Source organism: Clarias gariepinus, chromosome 7 (genome assembly GCF_024256425.1).
Source record: "Clarias gariepinus isolate MV-2021 ecotype Netherlands chromosome 7, CGAR_prim_01v2, whole genome shotgun sequence".
Classification (NCBI taxonomy): Eukaryota; Metazoa; Chordata; class Actinopteri; order Siluriformes; family Clariidae; genus Clarias; species Clarias gariepinus.
Genome location: NC_071106.1, coordinates 23,290,519 through 23,314,117, shown reverse-complemented (window position 1 = coordinate 23,314,117; position 23,599 = coordinate 23,290,519). Strand labels below are relative to the sequence as shown.

General features: G+C 39.8%; 1 protein-coding gene across 2 annotated transcripts in view; it reads right to left on the bottom strand.

Moving 5' to 3' along the window:
- The window catches only part of srpra (SRP receptor subunit alpha), a 52,436-nt gene that overhangs the window by 5,778 nt on the left and 23,059 nt on the right, over positions 1-23,599 (bottom strand). The window contains exons 5-10 of one of the 2 annotated variants that reach the window (XM_053499746.1): positions 16,469-16,619; positions 14,817-14,961; positions 14,352-14,476; positions 5,146-5,264; positions 4,309-4,395; positions 1,229-1,401 (exon numbers count right to left, since the gene is read on the bottom strand). In XM_053499746.1, coding sequence (XP_053355721.1) covers positions 1,229-1,401; positions 4,309-4,395; positions 5,146-5,264; positions 14,352-14,476; positions 14,817-14,961; positions 16,469-16,619 — 800 coding nt within the window. The remainder of the gene's footprint in view (positions 1-1,228; positions 1,402-4,308; positions 4,396-5,145; positions 5,265-14,351; positions 14,477-14,816; positions 14,962-16,468; positions 16,620-23,599) is intronic. The other variant, XM_053499747.1, reaches the window with a different exon arrangement.

Sequence of the window (23,599 nt, the reverse complement as noted above, 5' to 3'; positions counted from 1 at the left end):
GACTGGGGCAAAGTCATATTCTCAGATGAAGCCTCTTTCCGATTGTTTGGGGCATCTGGAAAAAGGCTTGTCTGGAGAAGAAAAGGTGAGCGCTACCATCAGTCCTGTGTCATGCCAACAGTAAAGCATCCTGAGACCAATCATGTGTGGGGTTGCTTCTCATCCAAGGGAGTGGGCTTATTCACAATTTTGCCCAAAAACACAGCCATGAATTAAGAATGGTACCAAAACACCCTTCAACAGCAACTTCTTCCAACAATTTAACAACAGTTTGGTGAAGAACAATGCATTTTCCAGCACGATGGAGCACCGTGCCATAAGGCAAATGTGATAACTAAGTGGCTCGGGGACCAAAACATTAAAATTTTGGGTCCATGGCCTGGAAACTCCCCAGATCTTAATCCCATTGAGAACTTGTGGTCAATCCTCAAGAGGCAGGTGGACAAACAAAAACCCACTGATTCTGACAAACTCCAAGAAGTGATTATGAAAGAATGGGTTGCTATCAGTCAGGATTTGGCCCAGAAGTTGACTGTGAGCATGCCCAGTCCAATTGCAGAGGTCCTGAAAAAAAAGGGCGAACACTGCACTTTACTGCACTTTACAAAATACTGACTCTTTGCATAAATGTCATCGATAAAAGCCTTTAAAACGTATGAAGTGCTTGTAATTATATTTCAGTACATCACAGAAACAACTGAAACAAAGATCTAAAAGCAGTTTAGCAGCAAACTTTGTGAAAACTAATATTTGTGTCATTCTCAAAACTTTTGGCCACGACTGTACTTAAATAAATATATACACACACCTTGACAGTTACTATTTGTAATCAGATAATCAATTTCATAGTAAAGGTAATGCTGGATATGCTAATGTTAGAATAATATAAGAATAATGTTAATAATAATAATGTGTCCCAAAACACTGCAAAACTGTTCAAACATTGTTTGAGCAACACAACAATCAGATTGAGGGGAATTTGGAGGCTACGTCATACCTAGTGACCTTTTTTTAAGTATCTATGAGGTGTGCTAGCTTGACCAGTCTGATCCATAGATGCACCACTTCACAGCATTTCTCACAATGGGATTAGGTATCTACTTCTAACAACTTCGTGCTAACAGCAGGAGACTGACAAAAAAAGACAGGTATTATTTCAGTCTTGTGTAAAAGGCATTAAGCAAACTAAGCAATATACCATAAAAACAGCAGCTATACAAATCCTGACCTTGGCAAGGTTGGTGGACTTGCCGACCCCATTAACCCCACAGAAAGTAATGACGAAGGGTTTGTGCTGAGTCTGTGCCTCAAGTACGTCTCTCAGGATGTCCACTCTTCGCTTTGGCTGCAGGATTTGCACCAGAGCATCTTGCAGAGCCTGCTTCACCATAGATGCCACAGCTATAGAAGGGGGAAACGAGATAAGAAAAGCAGAAAAGAAAAGAAATAACCAAAAATCACTTAATCCACAATCCAATAGTAAACACTAGTTTAATAATCAGGTGCCTGCATTTACTCACTGACATAAAAGACCATTGGAAAGCACCATTTAATTTTAAGTAGTTTCCCCATTTGAGTTGCATATATATATATATATATATATATATATATATATATATATATATATATATACACATATATATAAGCTTTGCCCACTTACAAAGAAATTAAGGGTCTATAATTTTTATCATAGGTTTATGGTAAAGGATTGAGACAAAATATCAACCAAAAACACAGAAAAAGCACATGATACAAATTTTATGAATTAAGTTGCATTTCAATGAGGGGAAATAAGTATTTGATCCCCAAGCAAAACATGACCTAGTACTTGGTAGAGAAACCCTTGCTGGAAAGCACAGTGAGAAGATGTTTCTTGTAGTTGTTTACCAGATTTGCACACATCTTGGGATGCATTTTGATCCACTATTTTTTTTACAGATTTTCGCTAAATGTTTAAGGTCTGAAGACTGGCAAAGTCAATCTGTACCTTTAGCGAAGAAACAGCCCCAAAGCATAATGTTTCCACTTCAGTGCTTGACTGTAGGAACTGTGGTGTTCTTAGTGTCATAATCAGCATTTTTCTTCCCACCTGAGAAAGCTCAATTTTGGTCTCATCTGACCACAGCAGTTTATCCCAATCTTTCTCTGTTCATTGGCAAACCTCAGACGGGTCTGTACATGCGTCTTCTTGAGGAGGGGAAGCCTTGCTGTGCCGAAGGATTTCAATCCATGGAGGCGTATTGTGTTACCAATGGTTTGTTTGGTGACTCCCAACTGCCTTGAGATCATTTACAAGCTCCTCCCGTGCAGTCCTGGGCTGGTCCCTCATTTTTCTCATGATTATTCTTACTTAATGAGGTGAAATCTTGCATATAGGGCCATTAATGGTTACTTTGTATTTCCTCCATTTGTAAATAATCGCTCCAGCATGTGTCTCCTTCTCACCAAGCTTCTAGCTGATGGTCTTGTGGGCCATTCCAGCCTTGTGCAGGTCTAAAATCTAGTTCTTGACTTGCTTTGACAGCTCTTTGGTCTTGCCGATGATGGTGAGGTTTGAATGGAAGATTTTGTGAACAGGTGGCTTTTATACACATACCACATTGTTGTTAGGAGCACCTTCTTAAATGAATATGTGTACTACAAGAGCACATAACCAGTCTCTGAGTTATACATAGTTTTGAGGGTCAGAAACCCGTTTGATAAGCAAATGATCAAATACTTATTTGACACAGAAATTCACAAAAAAAAAAAAATTTTTAATCATACAATGTGATTTTCTGATTTTTTTTTTTTTTTTAGATTCTGTCTCTTACAGTGGAAATGCACCTATGCTGAAAATTGTAGCCCCCTTCGTGATTTCTAAGTAAGAGACCTTGCAAAATCACAGGGTGATCAAATACTTATTGACCTCACTGTATATCTTAATACACATTTTATTAAGTTACATGGAATTAATAAACAAACAAAAGCAAAAACATCGTCTAAAATAGAAAGAGCAAAAAAAGACTGAAATAAACAAAAAAACGGATCTGAATTTCTTGCAGTCTCTAACAGTTCGTTTTTTTTTTTTTTTTTTTTTTTTTTTTAAGTGTAGCAACCGCCCATCAAGCCGTTAACAATGGAAACAAATTCGTAAGAACATAAAAAAAAAAAACTCTACAGCGCATTTTGACATGAGCAATACAAGGACATAAGGATGTGCTATAAACATAATAACGTTTTAATAACCGGCCACTTAGGAATTTAACAATGTTCTACTGAGCCTTAAATGATAAAACCGGTAACAACCCTACAACACTACAGAGTATTACGAAGGTGTTAACAATATGATAATGATCTTATTATGTTATGCTATGTTTTTTGTATTCTTTGTTGTTATATGTGGTATATTATGAGACTGGAATAAAGCTGCTCACATCACGTGCACTTTCACTTTGCAAAAGGCAGCGTTTTATTAGCAAGTATATATTTCAGTTTGGTGAACATAAAAAGGCCAAACAGGTGGCCTCCACCTGTTTTTTCTGGGGTAGTACTTTAAATTCCTATTTTACTATATTACATTTTATCTGCTTTGCTTTGTCCTCTTTACGGGAGCGCACACACACATCTCTGTGCGAGCACACACATACAAACACACACCCCTCTGCGTGAACGCGCGCGCATAAAATATGCTTTAGAGAAAAATCACTCAGTTGTGATCACGTTATTCTCAGCATCAAAACAAGAAGCGAAGCATGCCACATGATACCCGATGATATTTGGTATCGTATATATAGGCTCGTTTATCACGACAAAATTTATTTAAAAAAATTGTGCTCGTCTATATAACATATAATAATAAATAGCTTTCCAAACACGCAAGTCTCCAAACAATTCTTTCCCATGTGGTTGCACTATTAACAATGAGTCTATGAACAACTCAATGTGTTAATTACCACTCTTAATTGAACTGATGAAACCTGTCTGAGATCTGGTCTGGCTAATAATTCTCAGGTTGACCCATATCGGGTGGCAAAACCTAAAAACTGATTAAAATTCTTACTCATTATTTTAGTATCATTCTATCAAGACAAAATCAGGGCAATAAAACCAAAACGAGATTGCTTATAAAATCTGTTTAACCGTATTATACCCAAGTCAAGTAAGAAACATGGACAATGAAATGAAATAAAATGAAAGGCAAGCCAATAAGGATGTGTGGATGTGTGAGAGAGAAAGAGAGAGAGAGAGAGAGACTAGTTAAACACCTATCATTTAATTGTTAAAGGCTATTTTTTGTAAACAAAATTTCATTTGTAGTATACTCACTGGAGAAAGTTCCCATGACCTTGCCTTCCAGTTTTCTCGCGACAGAATCACAAAGTTTTGAGGCAATGTCAGCTGCTACATTCTTAGCTTCAAAACAGAAGACCAAATTAAGTGCCATTGAACTCACTTCATGTCATCAAAAAAAGCTTGAAAAAAATGCTAAATAGTTATAATTAATTATGGCATTCATCTAAGTATCAGTAATTAATTTGGTTATCATGCATTAGATAATAGAATGTGTGCAGTCTAACAAAGGTGTTTAGAAAACCTTCAAGAAACTTGGTAATCCTTTTTATGACATGCAGACAATGATTACTTCATTATGAACACTATTAATACTGGGTAGGGACCTCCCGCTTGCTCTAAAAACTGCACATTTCATGGTATGGTTTTCATGAGATGCAAATATTCTTTTCAAGACTCAGGTTCATAATGACGTGCGTGCATTATTCAATATCCGCAGATTTTTCAGGTGCACTGTTATTGTATCTACTTATTGTCCCTTTTACTACACTGTAAATTTGTTCTATTGGATTTAAATTCATGAACACTGAACTCACAGGTCACATTCATGACACCAGCTTGAGATTTCTTTTGGTATGTGTCATATGCTTTATCATGCTGGATGAAGCCATTCACAGATGAGTGAATTGTGACCATAAAGGCTGTGGCAATCATGAGATAAATGTTATTAACATGATGTGCTAAAAAAAGGCAGGTCAGGTCTATGGACCCAAAGGCTGTTCGCGCTAAATTCGGACCACTGCATCCTCAGCAAAACACACAAAACTCAAACAAAAACACACACTGGGAGTACTGATGCATATGTCAGCATACCAATTAGGTGGTCTTTCATCTTCTCCAAAACAGGTTCCATATCTTGCCGAGTCAGGATCTTTGAGCCAACCAGACCTTTCAGCACTCCAAAAATACCACCAATGCCACCCTTTGTAGCTCTAAAAAAATATAGAACACAAACATGTAAAACAGGAATAGAAAACCTGCTACCTTCTATAAAAAGAAACTCAAAATTCTAATTCTAAATTTGAAGATCATGTATTATGAAAACTACAGCTGGGGGCAGAGCTTTTTCTTACAAAGCCCCAAAAATATGGAATAGTCTTACAATTAATGTTCGGGACTCAGACACAGTCTCAAAACCTATTTATTTAGCCAAGCATTTTTGTAAATAGATTTGCCTTATGTAAAAGAGCAGATCTGGGGGACTGAAGGACGTTAAGTATTATAGTGAACTGGTATTTTAAATGCTGTCTTCCCCACTCTTACTGATCACTCAGGTTTGTTGACGGTGAAGTGATTGATTGCATTACATCTCAGTGAACCCTCATGTCTGTGTTTCCTTCTGGCTCTTCCTTTTATTTATGCTGTCATAGTTAGTCCTGCCGGAGTTCCTGCTTGCACTCTGCACTAAATAAACATTCACCTCATACATTCTGTGACTGTGACCAGACCTAACTCTTCTTCTCTCCCTCTTTCTCTTTAACTCTCCCTGTCTCTCTGACGAGCTATACATATGTCTCCTGAGCTGCCAGTGATCCAGACCCCCCTCTGCCCTCTGGACCTGTCTGACTCGTCCTGGTGTCCCGCTTTGGTCGGAGATCTCGTTGCATAGATGCTCCGTGTGGTCTGCTTGGGGTGCATGTGGTGACTGGGGAGGGTTCCCCTTTTCCACGAAGACGGGCCTGGCCTCAGCTGATGCTGACAGCTGTTCCCTGAGGACTTGTGACTGCGGTCACCTGAAAGTTCAGGACTGGAGTTTCCTACAGTTTACCTGAGCCTTGAATAACGAACTAAACTTCTTAATAATTTAAACACATCTGTTATACTGAACTTCCAGCCTCCTAACACAAAGTATGACTGCAGATTAATCCCAGTTATCTGTTGTCACCCAAATAAGTATGGGTTCCCTGTTAAGTCAGGTTCCTCTCAAGGTTTCTTCCTACTGCCATCTCAGGGAGTTTTTCCTTCTCCTTGTTGTAATCCTCGGCTTGCTCACCAGTGACAATCGTAACATTTTGATTCATACACGTTCACATTTCATAATTTCATACATACAAACTTCAATAATTCTTTTGATCGTGTAAAGCTGCTTTGCGACAATGTCAATTGTTCAAAGCACTATACAAATAAAATTAAATTGAATATGAAACAACTTTTTTTTTATGTTGACAAAGATCACCTTTTGACACCGTGACAAAATGCCCTTTTATATAAAATTTCTCTATGAGTGCAAGTGTAGGAAGAGATCGTAGAGGTGTAAATGTATTTAATAAATTAATTAATTAAAGTAAATCTCTCTGCTTCCAATGAATCTTGCCATAAACATTTATTCTATCCAAATGTTTCAATTTTGGCACAGGTGAAATAAAATAAAAGGTGAAACTGATCCATCATCTCATTAAACTTTTTTTTTTTTCAAGTTCCCTTTAATAGTATAGGGTGAGACTATTCCATGATTTACAGGTAATTGATAGTGTTTTTATGATCAGTTTTCTGTCAGTCAAGTGTGCGTGAGATTTAATGAGTTAATATGATTAAATATTTTTGTTATAGCTATGTTTCTGCCTCCTGTATTCTGGACATCAAGAAATCAATCAATCCAGACAGCACTGCAACCTTGATGTAACTAGTAACTATTTTTTCATACTGTGCATTATTATATTTCTTAGCTTAGCAATGTTATATATAGAACTAGTAATATTGTATATAAAAAAATAATTACACTAAGGTCTTACACTGCAGTATACAATGTAATTGAATGGCCATTCAGAGTTACTGCATAATCAGGAAGCTTACTTCCAGTTACTAGTGATCCTACTAAAATGCTTGTATAGAAATTAGGAGGGAAGACATTATTTTGTATACATTGTCCAATGGCCTTAAACCATTCCTCATTAAGCAAGTGACTGTCATTAACATGGTGGTGAATGCAAATATTGAAAAAATAAATGCACAAACAGAATAGCACCTCAACATACCAGCTCAATCTATAGTTTAGTTATGAGCTTGGATTACATTGGTTTGTGTACAATTTTGTATTTGTGTCATCCCATACTATGCTGGTCTGTGGATTGGCTTTACTAAATTCCCTTAAATTAACATCATTTAGAACTGGCTTTTACACAATTTATTAATAATATTGTGGCTACTGACTAGTAGGCTTGATTTAATATCTCCTTGTAGCCTGCATACACGCATCCCTCTTGCACGATTATGTACACCCTGGCCGAGCATCAGGGGGAGATAAAAAAATAAAAAAATTCACCCAACATGGCAGGTCCATCGCTGATATTAGTTTCCATGAATGGCATCCTATGCATATCCACTGCTCGGAGTGATTAGATCTACAACGTCTGCGTTTCTCTGTGAGCAAAGTGTGCAATCTGTGTTAAAAAAATTGCACAGTTATATTTTTTATTATATTTGAATGAGACCAGTGGAAGTCTGCTCAATGTTTAGCCATTTGAATGCATGTTGTTAAAGGAATGGTCAAAAACTTTGGGCACACCATCTAACCCAATGTTTTCTCTATTTTTGAAGACACAGAAGTTATAACGGAACAAACTAAATTATGTAGTTAACAAAAATGTGTTAAATAGAATGTGTTTTCTATTTTCCAAAGTCTTCAATGTAGCAACCTTTTGCTTTGATGAAAGCTTTGCACACTCTTGGCATACTATCTGTCAGTTTCATGAGGTAGTCACCGGGAATGATCTTAGTTACTAAAGTTTTGAGTACTTGTTGGCTGCTTTTCCCTTACTCTCACAGTCCAACCCAAACCATATCAACTGGATTTAGATAAGGTAATTGTGGAGGCCAGGTCATCCGATGCAACCCTCAATCGCCTTCTTGGTCAAAAAGCTCTTGCATAATGTAGAGGTGTGTTTAGAGTTACTGTCCTGTTGGAAAACAAATGATGGTCCCACTAAGTGCAAACCAGATGAGATGGCATGTCACTGCAAAATTCTGTGGTAGCCTTGTGGTATGATGTTGACAAAACCATGAACAGTGTCACCAGCAAAGTATTTAGGCAATGCCTAAATGGATTAGGATTACCCTCCTCATCACACCTCCTCCATGCTTCACAGTCGTAAAAGCACATTCAGGAACCATCTATTCATCCTGTCCACTTCTAACAGACATTCCGGTTAGAAACAAAAATATTAAATTTGGACTTATTAGACCAAAGGACAGCTTTACACTGATCTAATGTACATTCCTTGTGTTTCTTGGCCCAAGCAAGCATCCCTGATTATACTGCATAAATATTTTTAATTACAACAAAATTCCTAAAAAAAAAAAAAAAAAAAAAAAAAAAACACTCCTATGAAACATTTCGCTGAGTGTAAGACAATTTATTTTATAAATAGGTATTTTATATTTTGCATTTATAGTCCTTAACACTAGAAGTGCTGCGCCAGGGTCACCTACTTATAACGCAGTTCAGCGGTCATTTGACCGCCTATTGTTTTGAATGGGAGGCTGCTGCTGACACACAATGATCGCTAGATGGGGCTTTCACCAGGAGCAAATAGTTTTGCTCCAAGATCAACATGCACTTGAGCAATGCGCCATTCATTCCCGCGTTGATAATCAGCGTTATTATTTTTTTATATTCAACTGAGAAAACCTACTACAGAGTCTCTATATGGGACAAAGGAAGAGGAAAAAACAGCAGAAGAGTCATGTTTCGCATTATAATCCAAAGTTTTTGGCATTACTTTTTTCTGCCGTTTTTTCTCCTCCTGTGTCCATCTAGGGGCTTTGTGCTATAACAAAAATACTTAATTTTATATCGTACAGAGAAAAGTTATTAGTTTGTTCATTCTATTTAAAGCTTCTATTCTTAAAGCCATACAATGAAGCTGTGGGAAAGAGTAGTGGAAGCTAGGTTAAGAGCAGAGGTAAGCATTTGTGAGCAGCAATATGGTTTAATGCCTTGAAAGAGTACAACAGATGCAGTATTTGCTTTGAGGATGCTGGTGGAGAAGTACAGAGAAGGTAATAAAGAGTTGCATTGTGTCTTTGTAGATTAAGAGAAAGCGTACGACAGGGTGCCAAGAGAGGAGCTGTGGTGTTGAATGAGGAAGTCTGGAGTGGCAGAGAAGTATGCTAGAGTGGTGCAGGAAATGTATGAGAGCTGCAAGACCATGGTGAGATGTGCCGTAGGTGTGACAGAAGAGTTCAAGGTGGAGGTGGGTCTGCATCAAGGATCGGCTCTGAGCCCCTTTTTGTTTGCTCTGGTAATGGACAGGATGACGTAAGACAGGAGTCTCCATGGACTATGATGTTTGCAGATGACATTGTGCTTTGTAGCGAGAGCAGGGAACAGGTGGAGGAAAATTTGGAGAGGTGGAGGTATGCTCTGGAAAGCAGAGGAATGAAGGTTAGCCGCAGCAAGACGAAATACATGTGTGTAAATGAGAGGTACTCAAGAGGGACAGTGAGGCTACAGGGAGCAGAGGTAAAGAAGGTGCAGGATTTTAAGTACTTAGGGTCAATAGTCCAGAGCAACGGAGAGTGTTCAAAGGAGGTGAAGAGGCGGGTACAGGCAGGTTGGAATGGGTGGAGAAAAGTGTCAGGTGTGTTGTGCGATAGAAGAGTATCAGCGAGGTGAAAGGAAAGGTGTACAGAAAAGTGGTGAGACCAGCAATGCTCTACGGCTTAGAGAAAGTGACAATAAAGAAAAGACAGGAGGCAGAGTTGAAGGTAGCAGAGCTGAAGATGTTGAGGTTCTCTCTAGGAGTGACAAGGATGGATAGGATCGAGAATAGGTTCATCAGAGGGACAACCCATGTTAGATGTTTGGAGATAAAGTCCAGATTATGGTGGTTTGGACATATTTCGAGAAGAGATTGTAAATATATCGGTAGAAGGATGCTGAGGTTGGAACTGCCAGGCAGGAGGTCTAGAGGAAGACCAAAGAGGAGATTTATGGATGCAGTGAGAGAGGACATGAAGTTAGTTGGTGTAAGAGAAGAGGATGCAGAGGATAGGGTTAGATGGAAGCAGATGATTCGCTGTGGCGACCCCTGAAAGGGAACAGCTGAAAGATTCTATTTAAAGCTTCTAAATGTCTCGGATGGAGCAGGAGCAGTAATTTAGTTCTGAACTCGCTTTCGTGAAATTATCGCAAAACAATATTTAATTTGAATAAATCAGATATACCACAGCAGATAATAAACTATGCTATGTCATAACCAAAGCAAGCACAACAATTATGCCTCATTTTGTTCAGTGTTGCTAGGCAACGGACCACGCACCTAATCGGCGGGAACGTGGTTCACTTGGCTGCGGTGTATTATATAAACCTGTGGAATGTTTTACTGCTTATGCTCACATAAGAATCCTGTAATAAAAGCGAGGGAAATGTGAAAGTGGCCACTCAATGAGAACTAAATCAAAGATTTCGGTAACTACACTGAGTGTAACATCTGCATAGTGACATTAAACAGCTGAACAACTTCACTTTTCCATTTACCTCTGAGAAAAAAAAGCTGGATTTTGTTTGTTTATATTTAGCATTTTTATAAAAGTACAAGAACTGCACGCACACAACTGCACCTCCCCTGAGCCCTTGGTCAACATTCAATCACCGTCGGTATGCAAATGAGTCAAGTAGTGTCGTGTGTGTCGTGTCGGATTTCAGCGGTCACGAAGTGAAAAGACTTTAAAGCAGTTGCAGCGTTTTTTTTCACAACAAGCACAGTGATGAGTCCACATTGTTTTACTCTTTAAGACATTTTCCGTTTATCTCTGAGAAAAAAAAGCTCTATTTTGTTTGTTTATATTAAGAATTTTTATAACATGACAAGAAGATAACAGTTTGGTCTGTATAGTTAGTGCCCTTAGAGAACATATAAATGAATAACACCTTCCAACTACCTCTCATAGTCCATTGTTAGTTTTAGTGATTTGGCAGTAACTAATTATTACTACATAAGATTCTCTCAAATTCCTATCTCAAAAAACTAGCATATTTCATCCGACCAATAAAAGAAAAGTGTTTAATACAAAAAAAGTCAACCTTCAAGTAATTATGTTCAGTTATGCACTTAATACTTGGTCGGGAATCCTTTTGCAGAAATGACTGCTTCAATGCGGCGTGGCATGGAGGCAATCAGCCTGTGGCACTGCTGAGGTGTTATGGAGGCCCAGGATGCTTCGATAGCGGCCTTAAGCTCATCCAGAGTGTTGGGTCTAGCGTCTCTCAACTTTCTCTTCACAATATCCCACAGATTCTCTATGGGGTTCAGGTCAGGAGAGTTGGCAGGCCAATTGAGCACAGTAATACCATGGTCAGTAAACCATTTACCAGTGGTTTTGGCACTGTGAGCAGGTGCCAGATCGTGCTGAAAAATGAAATCATCTCCATAAAGCTTTTCAGCAGATGGAAGCATGAAGTGCTCCAAAATCTCCTGATAGCTTGCTGCATTGACCCTGCCCTTGATAAAACACAGTGGACCAACACCAGCAGCTGACATGGCACCCCAGATCACTGACTGTGGGTACTTGACACTGGACTTTAGGCATTTTGGCATTTCCCTCTCCCCAGTCTTCCTCCAGACTCTGGCACCTTGATTTCCAAATGACATGCAAAATTTGCTTACATCCGAAAAAAGTACTTTGGACCACTGAGCAACAGTCCACTGCTGCTTCTCTGTAGCCCAGGTCAGGCGCTTCTGCCGCTGTTTCTGGTTCAAAAGTGGCTTGACCTGGGGAATGCGGCACCTGTAGCCCATTTCCCGCACACGCCTGTACACGGTGGCTCTGGAAGTTTCTACTACAGACTTAGTCCACTGCTTCCGCAGGTCCCCCAAGGTCTGGAATTGGTCCTTCTCCACAATATTCCTCAGGGTCCGGTTATCTCTTCTCATTGTGCAGCGTTTTCCGCCACACTTTTTCCTTCCCACAGACTTCCCATTGAGGTGCCTTGATACAGTACTCTAGGAACAGCCTATTCGTTCAGAAATTTCTTTGTGTCTTAACCTCTTGCTTGAGGGTGTCAATGATGGCCTTCTGGACAGCAGTCAGGTCGGCAGTCTTACCCATGATTGCGGTTTTGAGTAACGAACCAGGCTGGAAGTTTTTAAAAGCCTTAGGAATCTTTTGCAGGTGTTGAGTTAATTAGTTGATTCCGATGATGAGGTTAATAGCTTGTTTAGAGAACCTTTTCATGATATGCTAATTTTTTGAGATTTTGGGTTTTCATGAGCTGTATGCCAAAATCATCAATATTAAAACAAAAAAAGGCTTGAACTACTTCAGTTCTTCAGTTGTGTGTAATGAATCTAAAATATATAAAAGTCTAATGTTTCTCAGTAGATTACAGAAAATAATGAACTTTATCACAATATGCTTATAATTTTGAGAAGGACTTGTATAACATAGCATAGTTTATTATCTGCTGTGGTAGATCTGATTTATTCAAACACAATAATAAAGCTTTATATCCTCAGGAGGGGTCATTACATTGTTTTTGATAACTTCACAGAAGCTTCAAACATAATGAACAAACTAATAAATTTTCTCAAAACGTTATAAAATTAAGTAAAGCGAAATCCACTAAATCTCCTTATAAAATATCGCTGATTATCAACGCCAGATTGAATGGCAAATTGTTGATATTTCACGGAAGCATATTATAAACTGCATATATGGAATGAAACCTTCGATAGTTACATATACGCACTGAATGACGCATAGATAGTTGGCGCAATCCCTTGCACCATCTGCTGAGAAAAATGAAAATAGCAGGTTGGAAAAGGCAGAAAACGGCATGACCGGCGAGCAGCTGTCAGCGATTTCACGTAAGTAAAAGCAAAATGGCTCCATACTGGCTTTTACTGCTGCGATTTTGAAAATGTAAGCATGCAGGGTGATTAAGCTCACAGATCTAGGAAAGGTCATGAAAGGAGGGTCCTGGAATTTGATCAAGTTTCAAATATAATTTTTTTTTACCCCACTGCAGTCAAATGAACGCTGCTCTGCGCTTCTAGTGTTAAATGTAATTTTTTTAAAATCACAATAAACAGATACAGAGATAGGCTATATAACAGTTCAATCTACTCATAACTCATCATTGTACAGTAAATGTCAATAGCTCTGATTCTGATTTTTCATGTTTGTTGAATAAACTACTCAGCTATAGAAATGATCATCACTGTAGTATTTATTTGACAAAACATTGTTATGACTTAAGCTTGAATTATATTTAAAACCTGCGACGATTGATAATGTCGCTTTGCGCCACCTGGAGCTCATTTCACAAATGACTTCGAAATGCAACTGATTTATTTTGGCCGCTGTCATTTTTTACTGTGACGGTAAGCACGGCAGTAATAGTCAGTCATTCTTGTATACCTACTGTATATGGAGAGCTCAAGACAGAGATTTTTCATTTTGGCCCGAATGTGTTACTGTACAAATGAAGAAGAAAAAAATGGCACATGTGCCCTTAAAATTGAGATTGCATAAATCTCTAAAAATTACCCGCAATGTCTAGTAAATAGCTCTTACAGTACAGGGTACTGGTGGCCATAAAGTCCTAACTAGTTAATAATAAATGTCTAGGTAACCAAGTCTTAACTTTGCAACTGGGAGGAGAGCTCTGAGGTTCCATTGTTAAAGTTGGGGAGCTTATTGTTCACCCATACTCTAAACCCTTATCATCTGACTCAACCACTTTAATATGTAAACGTACATGTTTAACACATTAATCATCAACCAGAATAGCTACTAGTCTACACTTTACCAGTAAATCTATTATGAACAAAAGAATCACTAACACCTCCAACTCAAAAAAATTAAATTAGGTCAAGGCTGGCCATGCCGTAATTTTGAGGATGGTTAGTGCCTTAAAACAAATAAGTACTTTAGAAAATGATGCAGTGGAAAATGTTATTACCTGGCAAAGTAAGGTCAATGCAAGAATAACCTGCCTTAACAAACAAATCAATGTGTGTTCTGAAGTACTGTACGAAGTATGTGCACCGTAACACTAAATATTTTTAAAGGCTCACCCTTTTTTGCTAAAATCAATAGGTAGTGACATGTCTTTCTGTTCTTCCTCTTCCGCCTCCAAATCCTCTGAAGAATCATAGTCCACATCTCGCAGGTCACCCTTCATAGAGCCCACTTGGATTTGCTAAGTTTACACAAAAAAAAAATATATATAAATAAATATAAATATATGGATTATCACAAGTAATCAAAAGATTGTGAGGACAATTTTCAGTATAGCAACTGTAGTGCAAAAGTAGGGTTAAAGGCTACCAGGGCTTTTTAAAAACCCACAAGATTCCCACTACAGTGTACGCACTGAAATTGTATGAAACAAGAACACAAAGTAATAGAAGAGATGTCAAAATCTTGGTCAAACTAAACAATAAAATTAAGTCATTATTCTCCTACAAAGTGTAACTAAATGGAAAATGCACAGCATAGCTATGGTATACAGTATAATCTGAATTTGACTCAATACCTACTGTTTCAACTGAGAACTCATCTTGCGATTGGTGATTAAATAAGTTCTTATTGGTTCCACTGTAGTCTAGGTCTTTGGTGCTTGTACCACCCATTTCCCAAACTCTTTTTTCCTTCCCCTTTGGCTTCTGAGGTTTGGGAGATTTACTGTCACGAATAACATGCAAACAGAGAAAACAGGTTTTTTTTTGACAGAATATAATTGCGCACTGGCAGACTTTCATTACTTAACATCTTATCCTTTTTCTTACAAACCCCCTAAGTTATGGAATAGCCTTCCAATTAATGTTCGGAAATTAGAAACAGTCTCAATGTTTAAGTCTATAACTTTAGCCAAGCATTTTGTGAATAGATTTGCCTGAGCAGATCTGGGGGACTCATGGACATAGAGTATTATTGTGAATTGGTTTGGATGCTGTCTTTCCCACGGTGGAGTGACTGGCTGCTTTACAAACCAGGAAGCCCTCATGTCTGTGTTTCCTTTTGGCTCTCCCTTTAAGTTATGCTGTTATAGCTAGTTCTTTCAGAGTACCTCCTTGTACTTTGCACTATATATACATTCACCTTACGTACTGTGAGACTGTGACCATACCCAACCTATATCTACTTCTCTTTTCTTCTCTCAGAAAATGTGTCAAGCTACAAATGACGCTCCTGAGCTGCCAGTGATCCAGACCCCCTCTGCCCTCTGGACCTGTCTGACTCATCCTGGTGTCCCGCTTCTGGCTGGAGATCTCGTCGCATGGAGGCCCTGTGTGATCTGCTTGGGATGCATGTGGTGACCAGAGATGGTTCCATGGCATCCATTAAGATGGTCTTGGCCTTGGCTGATGCAGACAGCTGTTCTCTGAAAACTTGCAGACGCTCAATGACTCAGGACTAGAATTTCCTACATTCTACCGGAGCCTCCAATAACAAACTGGACTTTATATTAACTTAAAGACATCATCATCATCATCTGTTATATTGAACTTCCAGCTGCCTAATACACTGCATGAGCGCACAACAATCCCTACTATTCGTCAACACCCAAATGAGGATGAGTACCCTGTTGAATCTGATTCCTCTCAAGGTTTCTTTCCACTGCCATCTCAGGGAGTTTTTCCCTGCCACCATCGCACCATGGCTTGCTCATCAGGGACAATCATCATCAACAAGATTCATTGATTAATACCCATTTTCTTACATTTAATATACATTTCCATAATTTTCTTTTGATCCTGTAAGTCAGCTTTGCAACAATGATTATTAATAAAAGTGCTATACAAATAAAAGTTAATTGAATTCTCCTAATGTTTACCGCTGCTCTGTCATAACCAAAGTTTGTTTCACTACTGTTAAAAATTCGTAATTCACATTCACAGACATTCCAACTTGAAATTTCGAAAGTTCCAGGATTGTCCCACATATCAAGAGAAGATTACTGATGCTGATAAATCATAAACAATATCCCAGAAATTCAAGCTAGAAATAAACCAAGCAAACTGATTATTCTCTCTTTGCACTAAATGAACCTAGCACTTTTCTGGGTTGGCAGGAATTTACACCCAATCTTCCTCTCGGAAAGGAATTTACTTGAAAATGGATTTGTATTTAAAAAAAAAAAAAAAAAACACAAAATAGTTTGTATCAAATATAAACAAGATATACATACTTTGTCTTTTCTGTTCGTCCACCTGCTTGTCTGCGTATGAACTCAGCAACATTTTTCTGAATTCTCTCCTCCTGGCTCAGACCCTGATTTTTATTCTCCACTGGCTTCTTAGAGCTGACCTGAGAAGACTCAAATTGTTCCCCTCCTCCTGCTGATTATCAAGATGAAAAAAGGTGCTCTGGTTATCATTACCATACAATGACTGATAGCATATGAATACAGCAAAAACAATTTATAGCAGTGCACCGCCTAAAACCACTCACAAATTGGCCAACAGCTATGCGGCATGAGTGTGGCATTACCAGGAGGGCTGGTTCATTTTTCTGATGATGTCCTGGGATTTTCAGGTAGAATAGTTTCTACAGTATACAGTACTTCGAATGAAGATAAAACATCAGACTGAAACGGATGGGCTATTTTAGATTAGTTCCACTTCTTTCAGTCAAAAACAGAAGCTAGGGCTGCAGTGTGGAGACAGGCTTACTAAAAACTGGACATTTAAAAAGCAAGGAGGGTGGGTGGTGAAGCAGACTTGTCAGATAAATCTTGAGCTTTATTGAGCATACTGAGAATATAAGCTTAAATATTTTTTAAGGCAACAGGCTACGAAGTGCCTCAAAATTTTTTTTTTTTTTTTTTCGTAACAATCTTTGCAGCAATCAAACTTTACAACTCAAGGTCAATCAAAAAATGGACAATGCAAAAATTTTCCAATTCTGAGAAGTAGTATGTTAATGTATGCATTAATACTTGGTCAGGGATTCATTAGCACAAATTACTGCGCCTATGAGGCATAGTATAGAGGGGATCAGCCTGTGTCACTGCTAAGGTGTTATTGAAGACCAGGTAAAAGTTGCCATCAAAACAACCTAGTCTGTGTTGGTGGGTCAGGTATTTTTTAGCTTCCTCTTGACAATGCCTCATTGATTCTCTCTAGGGGTTCAGGTCAAATAAGTTTACTGGCCAATCTTGCACGGTAATATGATTAGCAAACCAGTTATTGATGGTTTTGGCACTATAGGCAGATGCTGTAAAATTTTCTGGTACTTTCTCTACTTCTCAACAAGGCAGACTTTGCATATACACACACCACGTTATTCTATCCCCCACCAACGCCAAGCAGATTGTGCAATGGAGGGGTCCAGGGACATGAAAGGTGATGGAATCTACTTCTACATAAATGAAGGCTGGTGAACATATAAATCAGGGTCTTTTATCGAACTTCTGGTGCTGTATAGGCCTAGCGGAACAAAAAAAGACAACAATTTACCAAAAACCAAAGTGTATTAAGTGACAAAGAAACAAAAAGGATGGAGTAAAATGTCCAGAGTCTCTGGTTATTTATGAGCGTGTTTGTGAGTGTGTTTAGCGGAAGAGATGTCTCGGTCTCACCAATAACTCTGAAACAGTCCGGAAGCCCAAAAACAGAGCAAAAAGTGTTGTGAACTAGTCCAGAATGAATTAATCCAGGAAGCAGAAAAATCCAACTTGTCACTGTATTCACTCTCTCTTTAACGAAACTTCTTAAACAGCCCTGTCTCACTATAATCTCTCCTTTCCAAGTTGCTTCCAGGTTACTCTTTCATGCCGGATCACAGGACCCAGCACGTCATCGGGATTCCCTTGTGCTGCAGCTGCGCATGCTCGCAAGAGTTCAACTCAAATCTCTGACATTGGGGCAAAATAAAACTTGATGTGATAAGACTTCTTCTGTCTTCTTTGTCTTTCGGCTGTTCCCTTTTAGGGGTCGCCACAGCAAATCATCTGCCTCCATCTAACCCCATCCTCTGCATCCTCTTCTCTTACACCAACTTACTTCATGTCCTCTCTCACTGCATCCATAAATTTCCTCTTTGGTCTTCCTCATAAGACATTTTTTTTTTTGTTAAACTACTTAAAACCATATATAAAAAACCCTTTATGTGGCAGTGCACTGAATCAATTAACAAATCTGATTGTTACAGCTGTCCGATTTTTATTATTTTGAACTGCAAAACCATTTGATACACCACTGAAATTTTCCTGTTTCATAGTGGCCTGGATGGATGAGCTGACTATTCTTACATCAGTATTTGTGAAGAAAATCTTCTACACATCTAACAACAACAAACTGTGATTCAAAGCTATTAAAACAATTTCATTAGGTGAAGGCAGATGGCCATAAAAGTGAGGAGAGACTACACCCTCTTCTTCTTTGTCTTTCGGCTGTTCCCTTTCAGGGGTCACCACAGCGAATCATTTGCCTCCATCTAACCCTATCCTCTGCATCCTCTTCTCTCATGTCCTCTCTCACTGCATCCATAAATCTCCTCTTTGGTCTTCCTCTAGACCTCCTGCCTGGAAGTTCAAACCTCAGAATCCTTCTACCGATATATTCACCATCTCTCCTCTGAACATGTCCAAACCACCTCAATCTGGCCTCTCGGACTTTATCTCCAAAACATCTAATGTGTGTTGTCCCTCTGATAAACTCATTCTTGATCCTATCCATCCTTGTCACTCCCAAAGAGAACCTCAACATCTTCAGCTCTGCTACCTCCAACTCTGCCTCCTGTCTTTTCTTCAGCGCCACTGTCTCTAAGCCGTAGAGCATTGCTGGTCTCACCACTGTCCTGTACACCTTTCCTTTCATTCTTGCTGATACTCTTATCGCACAACACACCTGACACTTTTCTCCACCCATTCCAACCTGCCTGTACCCGCCTCTTCACCTCCTTTCCACACTCTCCGTTGCTCTGGACCGTTGACCCTAAGTACTTAAAATCCTGCACCTTCTTTACCTCTGCTCCCTGTAGCCTCACCGATCTTCTTGGGTCCCTCTCATTTACACTCATTGGGGACAGACTACACCAAAAAGCTGAAAAACAGGTTTTGGAGTAGTGACCCAACATTACAAACTATAGAAGACAACCCGGCTCCACTAAGGCAAACAGACTTGCCAGACCTCAATCTCTTCTCTTACTACAGATTAAAAACATCACACCTCTTACCGATCCTAGCACACTGGCAACTGCCCCTTCACACCTCTGCTATTTACATGAGTGCTCAAATGTAAAGCAAACGCAATTATTAATTTATTGTGTATATTTAACTTCATTCAGCTGTTTAAGTTACATGAAAAATAACATGCCCACCAGCCTACCATTATTTTCTGTTCAAATTTAAAGATGCCCGTGTGTGTGTGTGCAAAAAGATGAAGTACAACAAAAATTACACAAATCTTTAATAAAGTTAACCTAATGCAATATTGTTTCCAATGTTGAAGCAAACATGATTGTTTTAGTCTATTCGCTGAATACAATGTGGGAGCGCGCTCCAAGGTGACACCCCCAGTTACTGTAAATCATCTTCTTACCTTTTATTCACGATAGGTGTGAAGTTATCAAACCATTTTTGCTGATGGGGGAATTCATAGAATTGAAGGGTTTAAAATTATTTAACAAGACCGAGCAGACCTACATAAAAGGTGAGAAGAGGGATTACAGTAACTGAGCGCGCTGTCGCACTGTATATACTGTACAACACACCCTTATCAGCCTTTTGATCAAATCGCTGCCTTTTGTAAAGTGAAAGTACTGAAAGACTTGTTAAATAAGATATGTTGGCATAGGCGTCGAATCAGGACATTTGCCTAGTTAACACTATCAGATAGCCTACTATCAGGAAATTAAATTAATTTCAATACCATTTAAAAGGAGGCACTGCCATTTCTTTAATTTTTTTTGTCCCTGTTAAGACATTACAAAAAGTTTTAAAGCACAATTTTGGGCATCTCAGTTTATCATTATGAACACACATTCATCATGAATGATCTGTTGTAGAATAAAATAGAACTCATGTTCGCTTCAGCATTGTAAACGATATTGTTTTAGCTTAACTTTTTACACAATTCTTCGTTGTACTTGGTCTGGCTTTTAGATAAAGTCCTTCCATGCGCCATCTGGCGGATATTTAGTGAAGTACAACACATTTCTTGAATGTTGCTTGCGGCAAGTTGTGGCACGCGGCACGCCAAATTGCGGCATCTCGCGGGAAAACGCGCATTCTTAATGGCCACGTCTGTAGTTTTCCTACAGACAAACAGGTCAGTCAACAATGTCATTATTGACTGCACATGCAAAAACATGCTGTGAAGGTGGAACGGCTGGTGCTCTGATGCAGACAGAATAATTTGGAGCTGAACACAGGTGGCTCTGCTCCACCTTATAATATCCAACAGTCCTGTGTAATCTGTGGAGTGCTTAAAACCCTCTGAGGTCCGGGGTGATTTTGGGGCCCTTGAGATGTTTAGACATGCTCTGATATTTGTGCTTTTTTCAGCTACTTATAATATATTATTGACCAACCTGTATTTTTCTTGTAATCAGCACAAACTGTTATACGTGTATACGTTATTATACAATAATACGTGACCAAAATGAATGTATGTGTTTGCGTTTTTTAGGGAAAAAATATTATGCATGGTTAGTAAGTTTTGTGAAAATAAAAGTAGCTTAAATAAGGCCATGAAACTCATACAGAACATTTGTTCACAAGACTTTTTGAGAACTGGGCTGGTGGACTAGTGTTTTTTATCTTTTTTACTTGCTCACAGAAAACAATATAGTGATTAACATTTTTTAAGTCACTTTTTTAGTGTAAAGGCTCTATGCGAGAAGGCGTGAACTATCATTACTAATGCAGTGATTCACACCTGAGAAGACAAAGGCCTGCATACTGGTCTGCATAATAAGCCATCAGACAGGGATGTGACAGAGAGGAGAGTTACAATAAAGTATCTGAGGACAAAATAAAGTATATATTTTCAGTGTTTAGGTTACTTAAGAATGTATTTAACACACAAAAAACTTAAGATTCACTTGCGAGTTCAGTTAAACAGTTTATTAGGCCTAAACAATTAAAGTTGACTTTTTAGCTGCATTACTGCAGTCACTATAACAGAAAATATAGCTGTTACCACAAATTAAACCTAAATTACATGTTAAAATATAAAAGTGTAAGAACAGTGCAAAAAAAAAAAAACCCTGATGACGCCAATAAGAAAAAGCCTTAAAACGCATATATGCGTGCGCGGACCTCAGAGGGTTAAGGTTTCATGGAATATCCAATTGCCAAAGACCATAAGCAGGAGAACAATATGAACTTTATCTTCAAAAGGCCTCATACTGTAAAAAGCACCAAGAACTGCAGAATTTTTTTTTTTTATAAAACTTAAAAAGCATAAATCATTCTGATGCCCACACCCACCACAAATTGACACACACAAACTCCGCTCTGTTGCTACACACGAGAGGAGAGGAAAATGGATCTTTACCCTCTATGAGACTTATATATGGGCGCTGTACAAACACGCTAACAAACACAAAATTAAATATGTTACACACACACGTGGTCACAGTGTTATAGTAAACAGAACATGCGTGCCCGGATGTTGATTATACCAGTATAACCCCTACACACACCACCCCCCCCTACACTCCTACACTCATACACACACACACACACACACACACACACACACACACACACACACACACACACACACCACCCCCCCCTACACTCCTACACTCCTACACACACACACACACACACACACACACACACACACACACACACCCCCCTACACTCCTACACTCCTACACACACACACACACACACACACACACACACACACACACACACACACACCCACCCCCCCTACACTCCTACACCCCCCCACCCCCCCTACACTCCTACACACACACACACACACCCCACCCCCCCTACACTCCTACACACACACACACACACACACCCCACCCCCCCTACACTCCTACACACACCCCCCACCCCCCCTACACTCCTACACACACACACACACACCCCACCTACACTCATACACACACACACACCCCACCCCCCCTACACTCCTACACACACCCACACACCCCACCCCCCCTACACTCCTACACACACCCCACCCCCCCTACACTCCTACACACACCCCACCCCCCCTACACTCCTACACACACCCCACCCCCCCTACACACACACACCCCACCCCCCCTACACACACACACCCCACCCCCCCACACACACACACCCCACCCCCCCACACACACACACCCCACCCCCCCTACACTCCTACACACCCCACCCCCCCTACACACACACACCCCACCCCTCCTACACTCCTACACACACACACACACCCCACCCCCCCTACACTCCTACACACACACACCCCACCCCCCCTACACTCCTACACACACACACACACCCCACCCCCCCTACACTCCTACACACACACACACACCCCACCCCCCCTACACTCCTACACACACACACACACCCCACCCCCCCTACACTCCTACACACACACACACACACCCCACCCCCCCTACACTCCTACACACACACACACACCCCACCCCCCCTACACTCCTACACACACACACACACACCCCACCCCCCCTACACTCCTACACACACACACACACACCCCACCCCCCCTACACTCCTACACACACACACACACACCCCACCCCCCCTACACTCCTACACACACACACACACCCCACCCCCCCTACACTCCTACACACACACACACACCCCACCCCCTACACTCCTACACACACACACACACCCCACCCCCTACACTCCTACACACACCACCCCCCCTACACTCCTACACACACCCCATCCTAGACACACCCCCCCATCCTAGACACACCCCCCCATCCTAGACACCCCCCCCCATCCTAGACACACCCCCCCATCCTAGACACCCCCCCCCATCCTAGACACACCCCCCCATCCTAGACACACTACACACCCATCCTAGACACACTACACACCCTACACACAACACACACATCCACAGCAGTATATTTAATCTTAACACATTTTCAGCCCAACCAGATCAAAAACTTAACTGCACTGTGGTATTACATTTGAAAACTTAATTATTAGTTAGTCCATTTGCAAACCAACCATAATTTAAACAGAGAAAAAAACATGTAGTTTCAAAACTTTAGAGGTTTGTATTCATATTTCTGCTCTATTAAATATATTTTTACATTTATAAGTAGAATCATGCACCAAAATATTTGTTTTTTTATACTTGTTTGTTTAAATTCATGTCAGTACAGG